The 22,460-nt window shown below is 39.8% G+C and overlaps 1 protein-coding gene across 1 annotated transcript in view; it reads right to left on the reverse strand.

Moving 5' to 3' along the window:
* The window catches only part of PIK3AP1 (phosphoinositide-3-kinase adaptor protein 1), a 140,318-nt gene that overhangs the window by 27,347 nt on the left and 90,511 nt on the right, over window positions 1-22,460 (reverse strand). The window contains exons 9-12 of the mRNA XM_069067107.1: window positions 9,085-9,180; window positions 8,056-8,253; window positions 6,203-6,268; window positions 3,896-4,101 (exon numbers count right to left, since the gene is read on the reverse strand). Coding sequence (XP_068923208.1) covers window positions 3,896-4,101; window positions 6,203-6,268; window positions 8,056-8,253; window positions 9,085-9,180 — 566 coding nt within the window. The remainder of the gene's footprint in view (window positions 1-3,895; window positions 4,102-6,202; window positions 6,269-8,055; window positions 8,254-9,084; window positions 9,181-22,460) is intronic.

Raw genomic sequence — 22,460 nt, forward strand, 5'->3', positions numbered from 1 at the left:
AGGTCTTCCTGCTCTATCCACTGTACCTCAATGACAACGACAACTCACACGTCTATGCAGCTTTAAAGGCATTTTCCTCATAACAAACTTGTGACATAGGCAGGACAAGTAGTAACATGCCCACTTTACAGATAAGAAAATTAAGGTTCATGGAGGCTGAATGACTTGCCCAGGGTCAAGTGGCTAATAAACAGGTGAGCCTTGAAACCATGTCTCAGGAATGCCTGTTTAATGCCCTTGCCATTGCACCACACTGCCTCCCAACACAAGGCAGTTGAGGATAAGCACCCAACATGCTCTACAGGGACCACAGGAATTCAGAGTAGCACTGAGATTCTGATTCCACTTATCTCTTTATGTGCATGTCTCATCACTCCACACTAGGGCTCTTAACCTTTTTGTGGCATGAACCCCTTTAGCAGGCAGGTAAAGCCTGTGAACCCCTCCTCTGAATAGTGTTTTAAAATGCATAAAATAAACTACGTAGGATGACAATGGAAACCTAAAGGTTAGGGAAAATAAAGATATCATTTCCCCCCATGTTCATGCTCACCCCCTGAACTCCAGTGATGTTAAGAAACTGCCTCAGAGAGACTGAAAACTCTTCTTAGAGTTTTACAGCCGTGTCTTACAACCTCTTTTCATCCTGGGTGCCTCATACATATAAGGAGTCTCTCAGTTTTCCTCTCTAGGCCTCAGTTTCCTCATTGGGTAAATCGGGTTATATGGCCTCTAAGGTGCTTTCCAGGAGCTATGATCCTGATACGTAGCTGGTGCTTAATAAATGCTTGTTAGGATCCTATTTGTAGATAGCTCCAGTGACATAGTGGCTCTTCTACCACAAGGTAGGGACAAGTCAGGGGTCAACAGCAAGCCACTGAAGAGATGGGAATGGGCTGGCAGACCCAGAGACTCCAGAACCCAGTGCAGTGAAAAGACAGACGTTTTAGAGGGGAGCATCCTGCCAGGGAGAGAGAAGGAATGCTGTAAACCTCTGTGTCAGAAGTGCTTAAAACTGGTCCTAACTGTGTAATGTGGGCTCAGAAGAAGGGCTGAGACAACATGAAGACCTGGGGACTGAAGATTCCAAAAGGGGTGGTTTAGGGGCAAGGACCTAGGACGATCCCCACTAGGCAAGTTTGCCACACTTCAGTACGTGATTGGGCAGAGCTTTTGTTTTCCCCTTTAAACATCACACTCTTGGGGCGTTGTCCTTGCTTCCTGCCTGCTCCCTAAAGGGAGTCACCCGTATCCAGTTAGGACTGAAGAACCATTGACAATTTAATCAGTAAATATTGATTAAGTGACTGGACAAAGGTGTAGAAGGAAAAAAGAAAGCAGGGGAGGACATGGAAGGCTCAGAGAGAGCCAAGTCTGGCAGGAATGGAGGGGTATTGTTGGAGATATAGCTGGAAATAATCAGGAAAGGGAGGATGGGATAAGATTGAGGAAGCTTTAGTGACCAGGTTAAGGAATTCAGACTTTATCCTGTAAACTCTTGAGACATACTGGAGGCTTTTGTGCCCAAGATGGACATGGTCAAAGCACTGTTTTAGGATGCTTGGTACACCGAGATGATTTTTTTTTTCAGCTCCAGAAATTGTGAATGCCATGGAGAGGGTTTGGAAGGGTTGTGATCAGCATTGGTGGAAGGCCTGCCCACACCAAAAAGTTTATGTATTAGCTTTTTTTGGCAGTCATATAAGAGTCTGACTCATACGGAGCTTGTAATTAATTAACACTTCTAAAGTTGTTTTTTTCCACATGAACTGCTGTTAAGTCACATTTCCCTCATTTTGTTCTTTAGCTCCTTATAACCTGAATGAAGGACTTTAAATTTATTCTTCTTAAATTCTGTCTTATTAGATTTAGCCCAGAGTTTCAGCCTTTTAAAGTATTTTTGAATCTTGATGCTAGCATTGAATGCATTAACTTTCCTTAGCTACACATTTGATTATATGATATCTAAGTTATTATCAAATGCTGCACATGAATGGACCAAGAGAGAGCTCCAGAGTTTGCCAACAGAGAAATACTTGCATGTTGACATTATATAATTTTTGTTATTCGGTTGTTTTTCAGGTGTGTTTGGTTCTGTGACCCTTTTGGGGGTTTTTTTGGCAAAGATACTGGAGTAGTCTGCCATTTTCCTCTCCAGCTCATTTTACAGAAACTGAGGCAAACAGGATTAAATGACTTGCCCAGGATCACACAGCTAGTGTCTGAGACCAGAATTTAACTTAGATCTTCCTGACTCTAGACCCTGCACTGTATCCACTGCACCAGCTAGCTGCCCAGACAAGTTGCAATTAGCAAGACTTTAATTTTGTATTCCAAAGCCTTTCAAGTTTTGAAAACTTTAAAAGCTTCTAAGGTTATATTTTCTGACTACAAGTCCAAGTGCTTTCTAGGGTTCCTCATGAACTAATTTAACATTTTTTTTTTTTGCTTTTGGGAGGACAATTGAGGTTAAATGACTTGCCCAAGGTCTAGTAAGCCCATGGCTAGTAAGTGTTAAGTGTCATTATCGTAATAGTAATAATACCTAGCATTCATGGAATGCCTACTATGTTCCAGACACCGTAGTAAGAGATTTACAATTACTCTCTCATTTGATTCTCACAACAACTCTGGGAAGTAGGTGCTATTATTATCCCCATTTTACAGTTGAGAAAACCGAGGCAGACAGTTACTAAAGTGACTTGCCCAGGGTCACACAGCTAGTAAGCATATAAGGCTGCATTTGAACTCAGGTCTTCTTGACTTCAGGTCCAGTGCTCTGTGCACTATGGCGCCCCCTAGCTCCCCAATCATAAAGTAATTCAGTATTACTAGTATTAAGTACAAGTGATAAGAGTTTAATTTTGCATTCAAAAGTCTTGCAAATTATAAAAACTATAAAAGCTGTAAATTGGGGTTGGGAGGCAGGAAAAATACTAAAATAAGACAGTCTCTTCCCTCAAGGAGTTTACATTATAATGGGGGAGATAATACCAGGGAGTGGTACTGTAAAACTAAGTTCTATTTTGCTTTTGTTGACTCAATCAGAGATGAAAATTTAAAGGGCAGAATTTAAATTTAAAGCATAACTAAGAGGGAATTTAAGCTCAAGACTGGTGAGGATATAGTAAGAAAAAATGTTCTGGGGTGGCTAGGTGGTGCAATGAACAGAGCACCGGCCCTAGAGTCAGGAGGACCTGAGTTCAAATGCAGCCTTACATGCTTACTAGCTGTGTGACCCTGGGTGAGTCACTTTATAGCTGTCTGCCTCAGTTTCCTCAACTATAAAATTGGGATAATAATAGCACCTACCTCCCAGAGTTGTTGTGAGCATCAAATGAGAGAGTAATTGTAAATCTCTTAGTACGGTGTCTGGAACATAGTAGGTATTCCATGAATGCTAGGTATTATTACTATTATGATAATGATAATTGTCTTCTTCCATATTATACCATCTCCTTAGCAGAGCACTTAGCCGATAGTATTTATATTTTTTCATTCACTTATTAGCTGGTTTTATCAGTGTCAGCTAAAGTTAATTAGCTAGTTAGGTTGGCTTTTCCTACTGTGTTAACAGTAAATCTCAGATGCCTGCTCTGGGTTTATATTCTAAGAGTCATAAAGCCACAGTCCAATGACTGCATGTCAGTTTTCTAACCTGAGTCACAGAGAGCAAGTTCAGATCTAGGAAGCAGTGGACTTTCTCCTTCACTTACTCCTCATTTCTGCTAAAGTTGTCCTTGATGGGAGACCACAGAGGTGGAGAGGCTTTTGTACAGGTAGCACCTCTTGTTCCGGATATCTCGGCAACAAGGAAGGCTACTGGACCGGCCACTGGCTGGTAGCATCTCCCATTCTGGGTGCTCTAGCTCTAATCATGGCAAGCAGAAATTACCTGCTGAAAGCGAAAGGACTCTGATCTCTTCTTCTGATTCAGCTGCCACTCCTTGAAATGGAGAACAGCCTCATCCACATTAACAATGCCCAGCTTTACTTGTTCCTGTAAGGTGATGAGCTGTCTCTGGCCAGGAGTTTTCATGCCAGCAAATGGATCATAGATGCTTGACTGGGGTCTGTCCCTCCACGGCCTGACCAATGACTCTGAGAAAAGACAACTTTAGGTTAAGGTCTCACACACACATGAATCCAACAGGGAAAAGCAGACAATGGGGTAGCATAAGAACAATCAAACAATAAACATTTATTAAGCACCTACTGTTTGCCAGGCACTGTGTTAAATACTGAGGATACAAAAAAAAGGCAAATGATAGTCCCTGCCCTCAAGGAGCTTACAAAAGAATGATTCTGAAAATAGACTGGAAAAGAACAAAATGTTGCCTCGTGGACCTTAGGTGGAACAAATCAAACCACCAAGAGATGGCATTGTAGAGTGTGCAAAATGGGCTGGATTTGGAGGGCAGTATGTGTGATGGGTTCAAATCCAAGTTCTGCCTCTTATTGACATGGGTGAGTTTGGGCAAATCACTCAGTTTTCTGGGCTTCCTGTTCTTCCACTAGAAAAAAAGTGGATTGGATTAGATGCACTCTAAGGTCGCTTTCAATTCTCAATCTGAGATCCTATGAATTTATGCAAAAAATAGGGGCAAGGAAGGAGGAAAAAGGCAACTTTGGCAGCCTAGGGACAATGAGACAATGAAACAAAATCACTGTAAGATGATGAGTTAGGAGCCATGTCTTAGCTATTTTCACATCTTCCTTCAATTCCTTTCACAGAGCACTGTACATAATAAGTGCCTAAATCTAGAACCATGCCCTAAAGTCACTAAATCATGTACTCCCTTGGAAGTCCAGCAATATTATGATTAGGCCTCTACCCCAGAGAGTACTTATATGTACAGAAATGTCTATAGCAGTTCTTCAAATTATAGAAAAGAAGTGAAAGCTAATAAGGTGTCCATCAATTAGGGAACAAGTGAACAAATTATGGCATATGAATGCCATGGAGTATTATCATGCCCTAAGAAAAGGTAAAAAGGATGCATTTGAGAGAAAACTGGGAAGATTTATATGAACTGATGTATAGTAAAGTGAGTAGAACCAAGAGAACAATCTATACAATGTAAAAAAATTATAAAAGCAAACATCTTTGAAAGACTTAAGAATTCTGATCAATGCAATGGCTAATGTGCCTCCAGAGAACCAATGAGTAAAAAGCAGATTACTTATCTCTGATAGAGAGGTGATAGACTCAAGTTGAAGACTAAGACATACATCGCTGGGCACAGCTAATGTGGGAATTTGTTTTTCTTGATTATGCATATTTGTTACAAAGATTTGTTTGTCTTTTTTCTGAATTTGGGAGGAGTGGAGTTGGAAGAGAGAGAGAAGCTAGGAATAGTGTTGCCAAAAAGAAGGAAAAGTAAAAGAGAAACATTAAAACATGTTTCTGAAATACAGAGGAGAGAATAGAAGAAATCACAGACAAGCAGGGCAGCTTTCAAAGTTACATGCTAAATTTATTATAGATTTGAAAACCAATGATCGAGATTCATAACTTTATGTACGATCTTCTCTATTCCTCAGTGTGTATAGAATGGTTCGTTTTAATTGATATTTATGAAATTTAAAATTTTTTAAATGGAAAAAAATCCATAATGAGTCTTTAATGTTTGCTGAATAGAAAAGAAATCATGAAAGAGTATGGCTTGTGATGAGGTTGGAAAGTCTAATGGATCTTTTAGGGAGTTATGAAACCTTCAAAATGAGGGCTATAGGTGGAAGGATCCAAGTAGTCAACAGACCCCTTCAAACCTTAATCTCCTAGAAAGTCATGGATTGGAACCTAGTCTAAAAAAATAATAAGTGGTAGAGGACACCCTACTCAGTCAAGGATAATTCTTCAAAGTGATTGTTATACTATCCTGCCCTGTCTTCCCAACCTATGCCCTGTTCTGTTGAATTTTGAGAATGATGTCAATCCACCTGCAAAGAAGTTTGTGACTGTGATGTGGTTTCCATGTTCTGACTGTCCCTAATTCTCAACAATATTCATCTCATCACTTCACTCACCACTGAAGGATGCTAAGTGTCTTCTGTGGGGTTAAGTGAGACACAATAGAAAACAGGCTAAATTTACATCTGGAAATAAATTTTAAAACAACAACAAATACTCCTCCCATCTCCACCTTGCAAAAATAAAGTAATAGACACAATACCAATCAAGGAAAGATTCCTGTCTTACCTTTTCTCATGAGCTCAGAAGAAATATACAAATTTCCAGGTCGCTCCTGACTTTTATCTGCAAATACTAAAGAATAAATGACACATATAAAAGTCAATATAAACTTCTATAGAATCCTCTTCCTGAAATGACTAAAAAGTATGATAAATTGGGTGCACATGGGATAAAATGCTGTCCTGAGCTAAGGAGAAAAAAAACATACCCTAAAAAAAAATCCACAGTAAGGAAATGGCAGACCACTCCAGTATCTTTGCCAAGAAAATTCCAAATGGGGTCTAAAGAGTCAGAAATGACTGAAACGACTGAACAACAGCAAAAGAATGTAAAATGTCACTTATAAAATAACGGGACTCAGTATCCCAAGAGGCGATGAGGGCTCCTGACAGGACATAGTGGAGAGTTTTGTTAATAGATGATCCACTGGAGAAGGAAATGACAAAGCACTCCAATATCTTTGCCAAAGAAACCCCATAGACAGTATTAAAATGCTAAAAGACATGACATTGGAAAATGAACCCAAGTCAGAAGATGTCCAAGTGGAGGACTAAAAGCCCTGGCATGCCAGGGTCCCGGGGTCATAAAGAATTAGATGTGAACAAACAAACGAACAACAACATGCCAGAGAAATTATAGATTTGGCTCGAAAATCCAAATTAAAAAAAATTCGAAGTTCATATATTACCCCAGAAGTAATAGGAAGCCACCAGGGTTTATTGAATAGGTATTGTGATCACACCTATTCTTAAAGAAATTCACTTTGTCATCTGTATGGAGGATGGATTGGAGTGGGGCAGAGAGACTAATTAAGAGGCCATTGCAATATAGTGCAGGCAAGAGGTGATAAGGGCCAGAACTAAGGTGGGAGCTGTGTGCATAGTCAGTCAATAAACATTTATTAAGGTCTTACTGTTGAGCCGTTTTTCAGTGGTATCAAACCCTTCATGACCCCATTTGGGTTTTTTTTGGCAAAGAGTGGTTTGCCATTTCCTTCTCCAGCTAATTTTACAAATGAGGGAACTGAGGCAGACCGGGTTAAGGGACTTGCCCAGGGTCACACAGCTAGGAAGTATCTGAGGCTGAATTTGAACTCAGGAAGATGAGTCTTCCTGACTTCAGATCTGACATTCTACCCACTATGCCACCTAGCTGCCCTTATTAAGGCCTACTATGTGCATAAATGCAAAGAAGTACAATAAAATGAAACTGAACAGTATATAATTATAATATCCGAGCTTGACTCCAGAGAAACTCTGAGAAAATGAACCTTGCTCCCTTATTTTCAGAAGTAGAGGAATATTAATGTGGAATATTGCATATATTGTCAAATACAATTGATATATTGTTTGGTTTTGCCAAACAGCTCTTTTTTCAAATTCTTTTAAAATAATCTTTGTTACAAGAGATGCTTTGCTGGTTGGGAATGTAGGGGAGGGCTATATTCAGAATACAGACATAACAGAAAGCATCAATAACTTTTTTTTAATTAAAAAATGCTTCTTCAATTGGAACATCAGCGATAAGTATCTGTTTCACTAAAATAGGGCAAACATAGCTACGTAAGTCATTTTGACTTAGGCAATATCGCAAGAACATAAGTTCCTGGACCAGATCTGGTCATTTTCCCTGATTCTAACTCTTAAACCTAACTAGAATTAAATGTGGTTGTCCTGGAGGTGGTTGGGGAACCATTTGGAAAGGCTATATTCCCCTAACAGCTCATAGTCTTAGCTGAGATTTATAATCATAGAACAGTAGGTAAATATTCTTGTGGGATTAAAGAACTTTTCAATTCCTGAAATGAATTTTACAAGATGAATGCATCCCCTAGGCATATTACATGCCACCACGCTTACCTTTAGAAATATATGGCTCACTTTGGGACATCTGGTAACTGGCATGGGGACTGGTCTCTGGTCTGGGCACAGGCACTGGGGGTCTGCTGGCTAGATCCATAGAAAATGCACTGTCATCTTCTACTATATGGTAAACGTCTTCATCCGTACCGGTTGGGCAAGAGTCTCTCTTCAAATGGGTCACTTCTACACTGTTGCCTAGGAAATAGGAGAGAAGCAAGTAACCCCATAAACTTGGCAGAATGTTGTCATTTCTGGAAAATGTTTAAAACCAGCTCTTGAACCAAATATGGACACATAAAGAAAACACTTAAAAATTTTTCCTGTTTTCCTCTTCCCTTGCCCCCAGTGCCCGTTTATACCTATTTGGGGATCATTTTAGAAAAAGGATTATTTATTTGTGTTGCCTCATTTTATAGTTATCATCCTATAAGAACTCAAGAAACAGATGATGATGCTATTTAGAGGCCGTAAGAAAAAGAGGAACCATTCCCTAGATGCTAGAATGGAATTATGAGGGGATATCTCTGGGCCCACACCAAGCTTAGGGCTCCAGTGTCCTATTACTTGCTTCCCATTCTACAAAGTGAAGAAGAGATTAAGGGAACCTACAGGAAGAATCTATCTTTTCTCCCTTATCAGTTGGTACCCTACCCATTTTATCATTACCTGTTCCCTGGGCGGTGGATCTCTGTGGCCACTCTAAGAAGCTAATCCACTTCCAAATGCTAGTGGGTGACAAAAGGCTAGGGGTTAACCCTCTCATTTAATACATCTGCTTTAATGGGGGCCTTCTGAAGATAATGCCTTACTTCAATAGACTAATTAATGGTGAGCAGGCTGGAGAAGTTTATTTGCTTATTTTTGTTTTGGTTTGTTTTTTTGCAAGTGGCCCTTTCTGTACTCCTAAAAACATATCACATATGCCACTGCTTACAGGTAAGGCCAGCTTTCTCCTAGACCCACACAAAGTCTTGAATTGCAATTTCTCCAGTCTTTCCTCTACCCTGTCTACAACCCAGCTTTTACCTTCCAAAAATTTGCGAATGATGGAGTCTTTGGTGGCCACAGGAAAAGAGTCTGTGGATTTCATGTTAGATGCACTGGATTGAAGCATCTCTACATCTGGAAAGAGAATTTAGGATTTAGTCAGTGAGCAAGCATTTATCAAGCATTGATTTATTATGTGCCGAGCATACAAAGACTAGCAGAAACATGGCTCTGCCTCAAGGAGCTCACATTCTAGTGGGGGAAACAACATGGAAATAACTATACAAGAAAGATACAATGTAAATTCAAGGTAATCTCAGGAAGGGCATGAGGAAGGGACCAAGAAAATAGGTTTTGAACTGAGTCCTGAAGACTAGAGAAGCCTAGAGTCAGAGGTGAGGAGAGAGTGTAATTATCCCTTCCACTTCACAAGGGTTAGGGGCCAGGGGTCTCCTCGATCTGGAAAATTTGCATGAAAATTTTTGGCCCTCCCTTTGTATCAGAGAAGAAGTCTGAATTTTTTCTCTTCTTTTATGGGGTATTTACAATGCTACCCACATATTTTGTGGATTTCTGAGTTTCTAAGTCTGCTGGAAAAGGCTTTGCCTGTTACCTGTAGCTCCCACAAAACTCCCCCCAAATTCTTATTTATTTTTTCATGCCAGCCAGCGAAATATGGCTATGGGGAGAGCTGCGATGTGGAAGACATGACCAACTATTCCAGGAAAGAGGGATAGTCAGTGAAAAGGGATGGAGCTGTACGTACTTCAGGAACAACAATGAGGCCAGTGTCACTGGATTGTGGAGCAGACTAAAGTGGAAGGAGACTGGGAAGTCAGGAAGAGGTTAGGTTGTAAAAGGCTTTAAAAGCCAGAGGATTTTATGTTTGATCTTATAGGCATTATTCTTAAAAAAGGCTTTCCTTCCCAAACAACCTGCAGGCTGGGCATGAAGGCTGAGGGTTCCGATTTTGCAGATGGGTAAACTCAAGTAAAGTGGTTTCACTGAGAGGCTCAGAGAGGAGGGTGCAGTAAGTAGCTTAGAGGAAAATGACATTTAAGAGTCTTATCTTTCATTTCCTGACCCTGGACCACATTTACCTAAGAGAAGAAATCTAAGAGTCTGAACTTAACTCAACAGGCTAAACTGTACCTCAAAAATTCATATTTTAAAATGGACTGATGGAAACACTAGGCAAATGGGATGTTCTGATTATAATTCCTCAATAACTATGGGTTAAAGAGAATGAATAGTCCCTACCCCCTCCCCATTTTGGTTGAAAATCTTCCTAAAATATATCAGTCTACTTTACTGCCTTACAAAATACAGTGAACTGAATGTGATTTAATCTTTTATAATAGCTTCAGATTTTTAATGTGTCAGAAGCATCATTCCACATCTCTAGATTTGAGAGGGAGTTTAGAGATGATCCAGGACAAATCCTTCAGTTATACACAGAAGGAAACTAAGGCCACAGGGCTTGTAACTTGCCCCAAGTTCCATCATTACTTCTAACCTGAGATTTCTACAGTTACAGAAGGTAGAAGACCTTCAGATGATGCTATACTAGCCCTCGAGGAAGTGGGGTCTTTTTAACCAATGTCTAATCTAGGCAGATTTCTTGCCTGCTGCCTTTCTTTCTTTCTTTCTTAAAATTAAAAAATATATATATATTTAACTTATGGAATAAAACAAGCATTTCTATAATGTAGTATGATAAAAAGATGATTGTACGCGAAACTGCAAATCTACTATGCACAACTTGCCATCCCATTTAAATATAAAACAAAATTATCACATAAATTTCTTTTTTTCTTCCCCCCCAAGATGGCTACCATTAGACACAAATAAGTACACACACACACACACACACATACACACACAAACCTGTAAAAATATTATATACATAACTTTTATTTATCTGTTCTTTCTCTGGATGTAGATGTGTCTTTCTTCATATATCCTCTATAGTTAATTTGGGTATTTATAATAGTCAAAATAACTTATTTGGTCAAAGTCATTTTTGTTTTTTTAACATTTTTATTTAAAGTTTTGAGTTCCAAACTCTATCCCTCCTTTCCCCCCTCCCTGAGACAGTAAGTAGATATAGATTATACATGTGCAATTATGCAAAACCTTTCCATATTAGTCATTTTGTATAAGAAGACTTGAATTTAAAAAATAAAAGAAAGTAAAAAAATAAAATGCTTCTTTCTGTATTCAGTGAGTATCAGTTCTTTCTCTGGAAGCTAATAGTATGCTTCATCAATAGTTCTTTGGGATTGTCTTGAATCATTATATTGCTGAGAATAGCTGAGTCATTCAAAGTTCTTCATCAAACAATATTGCTGTTACTGTGTACGATGTTCTCCCAGTTTTGTTCACTTCACTATGCACCAGCTCATGTAAGTCTTTCCAGGTGTTTCTGAAATTTCTTATACCACAATAATATTTCATTACAATCATAGACCACATTTTGTTTAGCCATTCTTCAACTGATGGGCAGTCTTTTGATTTCCAATTCTTAGCCACCACAAAAAGAACTACTATGAATATTTTTGTTCAAATAGGTCTTTTTCCCTTTTTTTGGATATCTTTGGGATATAGACCTAGCAGTTGTATTGCTGGATCAAAGGGTGTGAACAGCTGTATAGCCCCTTAAACATAGTTTCAAATTGCTCTCGAGAATGCTTGGATCAGTTTACAACTCTACCAATAGTGAATTAGTGTCCCAGTTTTCCCATATCCCCTACAACATCTAACATTTTCCCTTTTTGTCATATTAGCTACTCTGATAGGTATGAGGTGGTACCTCAGAGTTGTTCTAATTTACATGTCTCTGATCAATAGTGATTCAGAGCATTTTTTCATATGACCAAAGCTTTGATTTCTTTGTCTGAAAACTGCCTATTCATATCCTTTGACCATTTATCAATTAGGGAATGATTTACAATTTTATAAATTTGACTCAGTTCTCTATTTATTTGAGAAATGAGGGCTTTATCAGAGGTATTTGCTGCAATTTTTTTTTGTAGTTTTCTGCTTCCCTTATAATTTTGGTTGCGTTGGCTTTGTTTGTGCAAAAAAATTTTAATTTTATATAATCAAAATGATCTGTTTTAGATGTTGCAATGCTCTCTATATCTTCTTTAGTCCTAAATTCTTCCCTTATCCATAAATCTGACAAATAAACTATTCCATGCTCTCTTAATCTGCTTATGGTATCACCTTTTATGTGTAAATCATGTACCTGTTTTGATCTAATCTTGGTATACAATGTGAGATGTTAGTCTATATCTAATTTCTGCCATACTGTTTTCCAATGTTCCCAGGAGCTTTTGTCAAATAATGAGTTTTTGTTCCAAAAGTTTGGATCTTTGGGTTTATAATATACTAGATCACTATAGTAATTTTCTATAATGTAATTTGTACCTAATCTACGCCACTGATCCCACCACTCTATTTCTTTTTTTTTTGCTTTTTGGAAGGCAATTGGGGTTAAGTGACTTGCCCAAAGTCACACGGCTAGTTTTTGTGTTAAGTGTCGGAGGCCAGATTTGAACTCAGGACCTCCTGACTCCAGGGCCAGTGCTCTATGCCACCTAGCTGCCCCCCACCACTCTATTTCTTAACCAGTACAAAATTGTTTTGATAATTACCACTTTATAAAATAATTAGAGATCTGGTATGGCTAGACTGCCTTCTTTTGTAATTTTTTTTTCATTGATTCCCTTGACATCCTTGAACTTTTGTTCTTCCAGATCAATTTTGTTATTATTTTTTCTAGTTCTATAAAATAATTTTTGATAGTTGGTATAGCACTAAATAAATAGACTTATAGGGGCGGCCAGGTAGCACAGCGAGTAAGAGCACCAGCCCCAGTGTCGGGATAATCTGGGATTGAATCCAGGCTCAGACACTCAGCACCCACCCAGAAACACCAGACCTTGTAACCTTGAGCAAGTTACTTAACCCCAATTGCTTAGGGGCGGCCAGGTGGCGCAGTAAGATCACTGGCCCCAGAGTCAGGATGACCTGGGATCGAATCCGGGCTTAGATACTTAGCACCACACCCAGAAATAACTGGCTGTGTAACCTTGAGCAAGTTACTTAAACCCAATTGCTTTAAAAAATAAATAAATAGATTTATATAGGTAGAATTGTCTTTTTATTATATTGGCTTGGGCTACCCTTGAGCAATTATTTCTTGAATTGTTTAGATCTGACTTTATTTGTGTGAAAAGTGTTTTATAGTCATTTTCATATAGTTCCTGGGTTTGTCTTGGCAGGTGGACTCCCACGAATTTTATATTGTCTACAGTTATTTTAAATAGAATTTCTCTTTCTCTTAAAGAGTATAGAATGACAGTTTCTTTTGAAAGTTCAAGTGATTTCAGTTCCGGTAAATTAGGGTTTTTCCTCTCTGTTCTTCCCATGGAGGTCAGGAACTAAAAAGGGAGAAGCATTGTGTTGGGAACAAGAGTTTACCTCTGCCTGTTCAAATTCTATCCACTTATCGTAGTAATCTGTGATCTGTGAGCCTTTATATTTATTCATATTTGTTCAGTTGTTTCAGTCATGTCTGACTCTTTGTGACCCCACTTGAGGTTTTCCTGGCAAAGATTCATAGATTCAATGAGAAAGATCCCTAAGATTTTTTCCATGCATTTTTCTCCTTGCTACATGAGTCAGAAGAGCATGTTGATATACACCTAACCCCATCTGAGCTGTTTCACATACATGCAATGGCAGCAAAATCAACATAACCAAAGACAATTCCTTCTACATTCAATGAAACGTTTCTCTGTATGTTTATCTGTTGCTTATAGTGGGTTTCCATTACATTAGAAACACTTTGTATTATATTATAATTAGCCTAGACTGGAGAGTCTCCCAAATGCCTTCTTACTTCTAATTCTAATTCTGCATCTTATGTGACTGTCATTTAACAAGGACTTTGGCACAGAATCCAGGGCACTGGATATTTAGTAAGCATCCTGTGACTTCGCTAACCGAATCAGTCAATAGTCAGACTTCATTTATTAAGTACCTACTGTGGGTCAGGCACTGTGCTAAGCACTGGAGACACAAAAAAGAGTAAAATCAGTCCAGGTCCTTCCAGGAGCTCATATGCTAATTCTGTACACAGTTCTGTGGATTGAGAGAGCCCAAATGCAAGGCATTCTCTAAGGGCGGAAAAGGCTAAATGACTTCAATTATTTAATTTGGTCAGGATGTATAATTTAGTTTTAACCTTCATCATTAAGCCATAACTATGCTGGGGGTAGATATAGTTGAGTGGCAGCAAATGAAAAGCAGAAAGAATGGAAACTGTTGGAGATAAAGTGTTCCCACAGGTGAAGTGAACCCCCTTGGGGCAAAGGCCCATTTACCATGCTAATTATGGGACTGACCTTAGATCAGTTAAAGATAAACTGAAAACTAGTAAAACTAGCTGGTCTAACAAACACAAGAAGCATTTATTAGGCCTCTACAATGAGAAGGAGCTTAGTGTAAAGACTGGTGACCTGGCCTTAGAACCGGGAAAACCTCAAGTCAAGTCTTGCCTGAGACACATATTGGCTGGGTGACCCAGTGCAAGGCCTTTCACGGCTCAGTACTCTAAATGAACCCTCTAAGACTGAATTACAGAGAACGTGCTGACCTGCCTTGGTGGAGGAAATTCCCTCATTAATCTTTCAGGGCACTAACTTTGATGATTGGGGGAAATACGAAATTTAAATTTGAAAAACCCCTATGTTCTTACTCAAAATCTAGCACTCTGTCAACCATGCCACCTAGCTTTGAAGAATCCCATTCAGACATTCTTGTGAAGGAATGAGCCAAGAGTGACACTGAATTCTAAAGAAAAGCAACTGCGTGATACACCTCATAGGGCATGAATCTATAATACTTAGGCATGTGGAAGCTTTACTCCATTTGGGGTAGCCTTAAAATAAGAACCTGTCAGTACACAGAGTACAATAAAAACTCTGTTATCTCCAGAACGGCTCTAACCAAAGACCATCTCTTTTTGCTCATAGAAAGAACCTTAGACCAGTTGTACAATGACTGAACACCTGAAGAATATAATATAACAGGGTTGATGTATTGGCTTGTTTCACTGACCAGAAGAAGCTGGGCACAGCTACTGGTTGTGTCAAAAAAATGCCAGTCTTTTGACACGAGAGTCACAAGAAGTAACAGGAAATGAGAGAAAAAAGAAAGAAGGAAAGCTGAGAAGAAAAAGAAAGAGAATAGTGGAAGATGGTGGAAGCCCCAGCAGCAGAGGCGATGCCCATCAGAACAGTGAGGAGGGTGGGGAGCAGAAGACACTGACAGGAGGAGCCAGAATGGAAGGGGAAGACAGAAGAAGGCACAGTCCTGTAGTCTGGGGATCTGAGCCACAAGCAAAGAGGCAGAAGTTAGATACTGGGTAGAAGCATGGATAGCACTAGGCTTGGGAGTCAGGAAGACCTGAGTTTGAATCCTACCCCTGATACTTACTAGTTGTGTGACCCCTAAGCAAGTCACTTAAACTCTCCTGACCTCTGTCCCCTCATATGCAAAATGGGAACAATACCAATACCTATCTCAAAGGGTTATTGTCAGGTTCAAATCTAGGGAGATAATATTAAGTACAGTGTTTTGCAAAGCTAAAAGCTCTATATAAATTCTAGCAATTGTTATTCTTACTATTATTAAAATTAAAACAAAATGTTGTCTAATATAAAAGCATTGTGCCCTCAGTGCTGTAGTCTGTGTTGAGCATAAGGAATTTTTACTGTGTTTGTGAGCCGTGTGTGTGTAAGAGAGAGAGAGAGACAGACAGACAGACAGACAGAGACACAGACAGACAGAGACGCAGAGACAGAGAGAGAAGCCAGAAAGAGACACAGAGAGATAGAGTCAGAAATTGACAGAGACAGAGACATAGAGAGAGACAGAGAAAACAGAGAGATCAAGACACCTGCACCCCAACAGGCCCTTAGGGTATCAGTGTGCAAAGATGAAGGCTTACCACCAGCCAGTATTTCAACTTGTACAGTGGAACAGCCGGTAAATTAGGACCCACACCACCTTGATTTGTTGCTACAATCACATCTGTAGCTCACTGCCATAGCTGGTATTCATGAGAATGACCTTGAGTAACTCAGGCAAAGTTAACATATGTTTAATATACTCCAGCCAAGAAGAAATGTAGAAGCATACAATATATCCTGGGAATATTTTCAGCAGAGCAGCATGAGCGGAAGAAAGGGCATTGGATGTGGCGTCAGAGGACCTGGGCTTAAGTCCCAGCTCTGCCACCCACTACCCATGATTTTTAAATATATTCTTCCAAAAGGCAGTGCATTTCCTATCAATAGAAGCAGAGTCTGGAAATACATGAAATTATATGGAAGGTCTCCTAGTATAGTTAGTGGGAAGAACACTGATCAAAATACCTCAGTTTATCATCAAGATACTTGGGTTTAAGTCTTGGATCTGCTATTTACTAACTGTATGACCTTAGGTAAGTCACTTCAATTCTCTCTTGGCTTCCCCATCTGTAAAATGGGTAACTGATATCCATCCCTTTCAAATCTGGAATAACACATTACTTAGATTCAGTGCAAGGTATTCTAGAAAACAAGTGTACTACAAGTAGCTCAAGTCCACACTCTAGAACAGAGTGAGAGCCTCTAATGTTAAGCTCAAATCTAAATATCCAATGGCTGCTTTGCTAGCAGTAGAGAAGACCCATAAATCAAATGGTAAAGTATTTAATATGGACAGAATTGCGAAGTGAGTAATAGGATGAAAAATAAGCAATAAATGCATCCTCAGCTCCTATCAAAAAAGGGTAACAGTTTCCTCTGAGATTTAAGTTTTGGTTGGGGGTGGAAGGGATGACATGAGGCTAGACCTCCTGGTCTAGCCTAGGGTAAAGGGAAAATCTTCAGTTGCATAGCTTTTGAATCTCTGAGTGCAGCATGTGCCCCTCCCCACCATCTCAGTCACAACAAATCTCTCTTAATCGGCAGCCCCCAGCTTGTTCTTGACAGCCAGCAGGTAAGCTATGTGGCTGCTATCCGCCTTGTTCTAGATACCACCATACTTGCTTCATCCATGTGGCTCTCTTTTTCCTCTAGCTCTGAAGTGTCCATAGCTACGGAGTCAATCAATTTGCCTGAACTGTGTGCCAGCTTCACTTTATAATGTAATTACCCAATGCTATGGGTACAGTGTCCCATGGGAATATAGTCCTTCCAATGAGTGAGCACTCTCTGTCTTAGGGATCACAGCGAAATGTGGTGAGATGGGATATACAGTCAACTACTGATGGGGATGGGATCTGAACCCATTAAAGGAAAAGACCATGTCTTTGGGATCTAGACCCCAAAAAAGGAAAATCCCTGGACTTGCCCATGTGACCCAGGGCCCTGGCATTCTCCTGGGACACCTGGACCTTCTAGGTCCTTCTCTGTTACTTCCCAGTCACCCCAGACTACTTGTTCATTCCCATTCAGATCTTCCCACTCCTTGACCACTGTATATAAGATCCATCTTGCCTCCATTAAAGTGCTCAGATTCAATTTGGTCAGCTTGTAGATATAAGCATCACAAATGCTCAAATTCCTTGAGTCTAGCCAATGGCTTAGATTCCTTAAGAGTCTAGGCAATATGGCAGATTTTTTGAATCATGCCCACCCTGACCCATGTTCTGATAAACCTTGTCTTTGGCTGAAAGAAGGCTTGGGTCGAATTAATTTGAGGCAGGACCCATGTGTTGCTATTTTGGGGTTCCAGCACCCCTAAACCTCAACATATAGTTCCCTGAGAACAGGAAACTACCTAACGGGGTTCCAGCATCCCTAAACATCAACACTTACCTCTAGTAAATACTTGTAATTATCTAATTCAAAGCCTTGTTATGAAGCAATCACTTAACAAACTTAAGTGTTATATAAATATGAGCTACTATGATCACCATGATTACTGCATATAAAACTAAAGAATCCAGAAAGTACTCTGGCCACTACATATAATACCCAGACTTTGCAATCCTCATCCAAATCCATGCTGTCGAATTACCAGGTGTCTAAAGAACACACCAAATCTGGGAAAAGTCAAAAGAATGTGAAGACCCTCCTTTACGCCCCAGACAGCGCGAGAAGTCTCTGAAGATAATCTCCCTGCTCTAGATTTCTACATGTTATATTTTTCCCAGTAGAATGTAAACTTCTTGAGGGCAGGCACTTTCTCTTCTCGAACTGAATTATATATTAGGGACTGCACCCTCAAGAAGCTAAACACACAGGGACGTGGCTTTCACATCATACATATATGGCTGCAACAAATATGACAAGAAAAGCATCATAATTCTCTATAAAATTTCATTTACCATAACAAAAGCCTTATTACCCTCATCCCTGTGGTGATGTTCACAACTAAGCCACTTCAAGTGACAACAATAATAGCAAGCATTTTGTTTCAAGGTTTGCAAAACATATCACATGGTTTATCTCATTTCATCCTCACAAGAACCCTGAGAAGAGGTAGGAACTGTTATTATCCCCATTTTACAGATGAACAAACTGCATACGATTTGCCCAGGGTTACACAACTACTTAGCAACTGGAACAGGATTTGAATTCGGGTCTTCCCAAATCCAGGTCTAGTATTCAATCCACTGAGCTTCCCCCTCAAGTTTCCAGAAGGAGGAAGATTCTTCCTCATCTGGTATTTTAGTTTATGAGGATCTGGATTTAATAATAACTAAGCAAACAGTTTTGTGGGTCCCCTCCCACATACGCATTGTTGAGACTACATCTTACACTTATTTTGATACCTTCTCAAGCATAGCCCACCTTTGTCTGAAAACTATTGTTTGTTATTAGAACCCTAGACGGTAGACGATTCACATAACCAGCATTCATGTGGAAGACAGAACCTGCTCCTAGTTCCAGTTTTTCTGGTCAGTTCATTCCTATTCTACAACAGGTATTCCCCCCCTAGGCTTATCAAAGTAAGCAGTATTCAAAGGTCAGTTTAATCAGACTGCTGTAATACAAAGGCCTCTCTGTTCAACTTTCAATTCATCTCAAGGTTTCCAACTGTGGCTATTTCTGGCCATTTTACACTTCCCCTTAATCTACCTGGGGAAGAAACAAAAAGCCTGTAGTTTGGAATATTTATGGTAAGAAAAGTCAGCTCCCAGAGTAGCCATTAAATAAAAGTAGACTCCTTGCTCCAGGGACGGGAGATGCCTGGGAACAGAAGGAAAGAAAAGGCAGAGGACCTGCCTAAAAAGAGGCTGGAGTGGGCAAAGGAAATGTTTTTCAGATTTTCTGTACTTACTAATACCCTAAGACAGGGGATTTTAATTTGGGTCCAAGGAAACCCAAAGGGTCTATGGATAAATTTTAGGTGATGTATGAATTTGGATGAGAAAATAAACAAACAAATAAATAAATGGGTGGACGAATGAATAAATAAATAAAAATCGCATATATATCGTATCTATACATTATCTATCTATATGCTTGATTTAATACAACTGGTTTCCTTTGTAATTCTGTATTTTTTACTTAATTTACTAAAAATTACATTTTACTTAATTTAATACATTTAAAAACATGATTCTGAGAGGGGTCCCTAGGCTTCTACAGACTGCCAAACATATCCATGCCACCCCAAAAGATTAGGAGCCCCTGCCCTAGGAGAAAAAGTACATTGTTTTCTTTAAAGCACTCTCTTCTATTATTGCCACGTTTGTGGCTTTCTCTAACACTGTAATTCTGTAATACTGTGCTTAACTCAACACACACTTTATTAAGAGCAGGCTGCACTGGGTGTTTGGGGAGAAATAAAAGGACACAAGAAAAATAGGTTTTGGATTCCTGCCCAAGTCTGGATGTCTTGTGGGAAGGAAGAGAGGAAAGTACCAATAGAGTCCAAAGTGAAGGAGCCAGGGGCTGGTGAACTTGTACTCAGGTAGGGTGGGATCCAGGCCCTGGGGTTTCAGCTGCAAGAATCCAATTCTGCCCAGATATATGGCTCCCCACTCTCAGAATTCTTTGGAACAGGAGCCAAAGCTGAGCTAGTTCCCAGGGAGTCGGGCAAAGGAAGTAGGGGAAGGGCCTTGTGACAGGATGTTCTCTCTTCGAACTACCTTCCTTCCCCATAGATATACCAGAATATGAAGTTGAAACCAGTTTCCACTCAGGGCCATTGATAAGGAGCAGGAATAGTATGGTTCCAGAGATAATAGGGCTTTCTAATTTCACAGTATCTTCCTACCTGTCTTGGTTCCTTTTGCTTCACATTTAGAAAGAGGGCTTAAAAGGAAAAATATTCCTGTAAGCAATAACACCTAAATGGAAACTCACTCATACTAAAGTATAAATGACAGACTCAAAAGCTTTTCCAGTTTTAATAGGAAAAGGGGGTTAAATAAAGAACAATGGGTTCCTAAAATAACAGAAGGAGGTGCCAGTGATGGCAGGGAAGTGTCTAGAGAGGGGAGTCTGGGAATGCCGAAACCACGTCCTTAGCTTCCCAACTTTGGCTGACCTCACCAACCCTCTGCTATGCTTGGGCAAAGAGAAGTTGCTCTCGGTATTTTATGTCCCTGGGAGTCACACATGCCAGCAGCTCCATGGGAACATTGATCTGCAAAACAGATGAGAACAAACTGTGACTGGATATAGGGAAGCCACGTAACGAAGCAATCTTGGCTTTTCTGTTCAGCATGCTCTGTGATGGGGGATGGGGTCACTTGAAACTTGGTATCTTGGGCAGAAGAATCCTACTCAACATCCCAATGCCTGCTGTGACACCTAGTCCTGCCACTAGCCACCTATGTGACTTTAGCCGGATTACTCACCTCACGGGCCTCAGTTTCCTCACGTGTAAAATCTCACTGGATGAGATTCTCTCTAAAGTACCTTTCAAATATCACATCCTACTTCATTGTGACCCTATGAATTTTTCTGAGATGATTTATAAGAAGCAGAGGAATTACAGAGTTAAATACAAGGATGTGCTGGAACCGGCTTTTGTTGTTATCATTCTTCCTTCCTTCTCAAAGAAGTCCAGTGACATCGAGGAGTGATGTGTTGACTTGCCTGTGAATTGGATTTAAGTGAGGCAGAACTGTGCAAAGTCTTCAGTCTTACTCAAGATTGTTAAATATTCAGTGTGAGCATTTGTGCCTCAGGAACCATCAAGTGCTACCAATTAGGGCTTGATTTATTGTTTGGTTAACTTAAGAAAATGATGAAGGAAACATTAATAAAGCAAATTAAACTTAAAAGCGTGTCATATATGCACATATGTGTTTGTATGTATACACACATACACATGCATGTGTGTGTGTATTTCCCCCCTACCCCAAAGAGTCTGTTTTACCAGCACACCCCTGGCTGGAAGGGACATTTATCAAATCTTTAGTCCAACTTCCTCATTTTATAGACGGGGAAAATGAGACCCAGAGAAGAGAAAGCAATTTGAACTCTGATCCTCTGACTCAAAAGCCAACTCCTTCCACTATGTAACTAGTCAGTTGTTTAGAGAAACTGGTTAGCCAGTTTTTTGTTGTTACTCAGCTGCCCAGCTAACCACCTAAACATGGCTAAATTTGGGGGAAAGTACCCTGAATTCAAATGGCAGACCTTTCACTCAGAACTGTCTGACTTTGAGTAAGAAGATCGACATCTCTGGGCTTCTGTTTCATCCTCTGTAAAATGAAGAGGTTTAACTCAATGGTCTTGAAAGTACCTGGGCTCTCCATCTAGGTCCTAGGATCCTAAATGAATTTCAACATTATAAGCAAATTTAAGTAAAATGATTAGGAAGCTGGTAAGATAGGAAAGGTCTGGAGCAGACTGTTCATTTTGCTTTTTAATTTAAACACAAGGGTCTAGTAAGGGATTGGGTTGGGAGAGACGACCCCTGGGATCAATAACAACCAGTCACAATTCTACTGAGTTTTACAGTTTATCAAACACTTCCCTCCCAATAACCCTGTAAAGCTAGGATTGCAAGCATCTTTACCTCCATTTTGCAGAGGGGCATAATGAAGCTCTGGAAGATTAAACAACTTGTCCCAAGTCACTCAAATAGCCAGTGATAGAAGCAGGACTAGAACCCAGGTCTCCTGCTCATCAGTCCAGTGTTCTTTAAACTTATCAAAAATGAGTGCTCTCCCCTTTCCAGTCATTATGTGGGAGGCTGTACAATTATCCCCTTTTTTATATGTCCCCTTCATAGGGACTGCGCTCCCAGGGAAGAGACACCCAATGTGCTTCTTCTCCTTCTTGTTCCTTGTAGAAGAAGGAAAGATAGATCTATTTAATTGGCATTAAGGCACAGGGGAAAGTACCTTGGAAGCAGGCCCTGAAGAAGGACATCTCTGAAACATCATTTAC

The sequence above is a fragment of the Petaurus breviceps genome, unplaced genomic scaffold (assembly GCF_028583685.1).
Source record: "Petaurus breviceps papuanus isolate PSGF00001 unplaced genomic scaffold, PetGlider_PUasm1.0 90740, whole genome shotgun sequence".
NCBI lineage: Eukaryota > Metazoa > Chordata > Mammalia > Diprotodontia > Petauridae > Petaurus > Petaurus breviceps.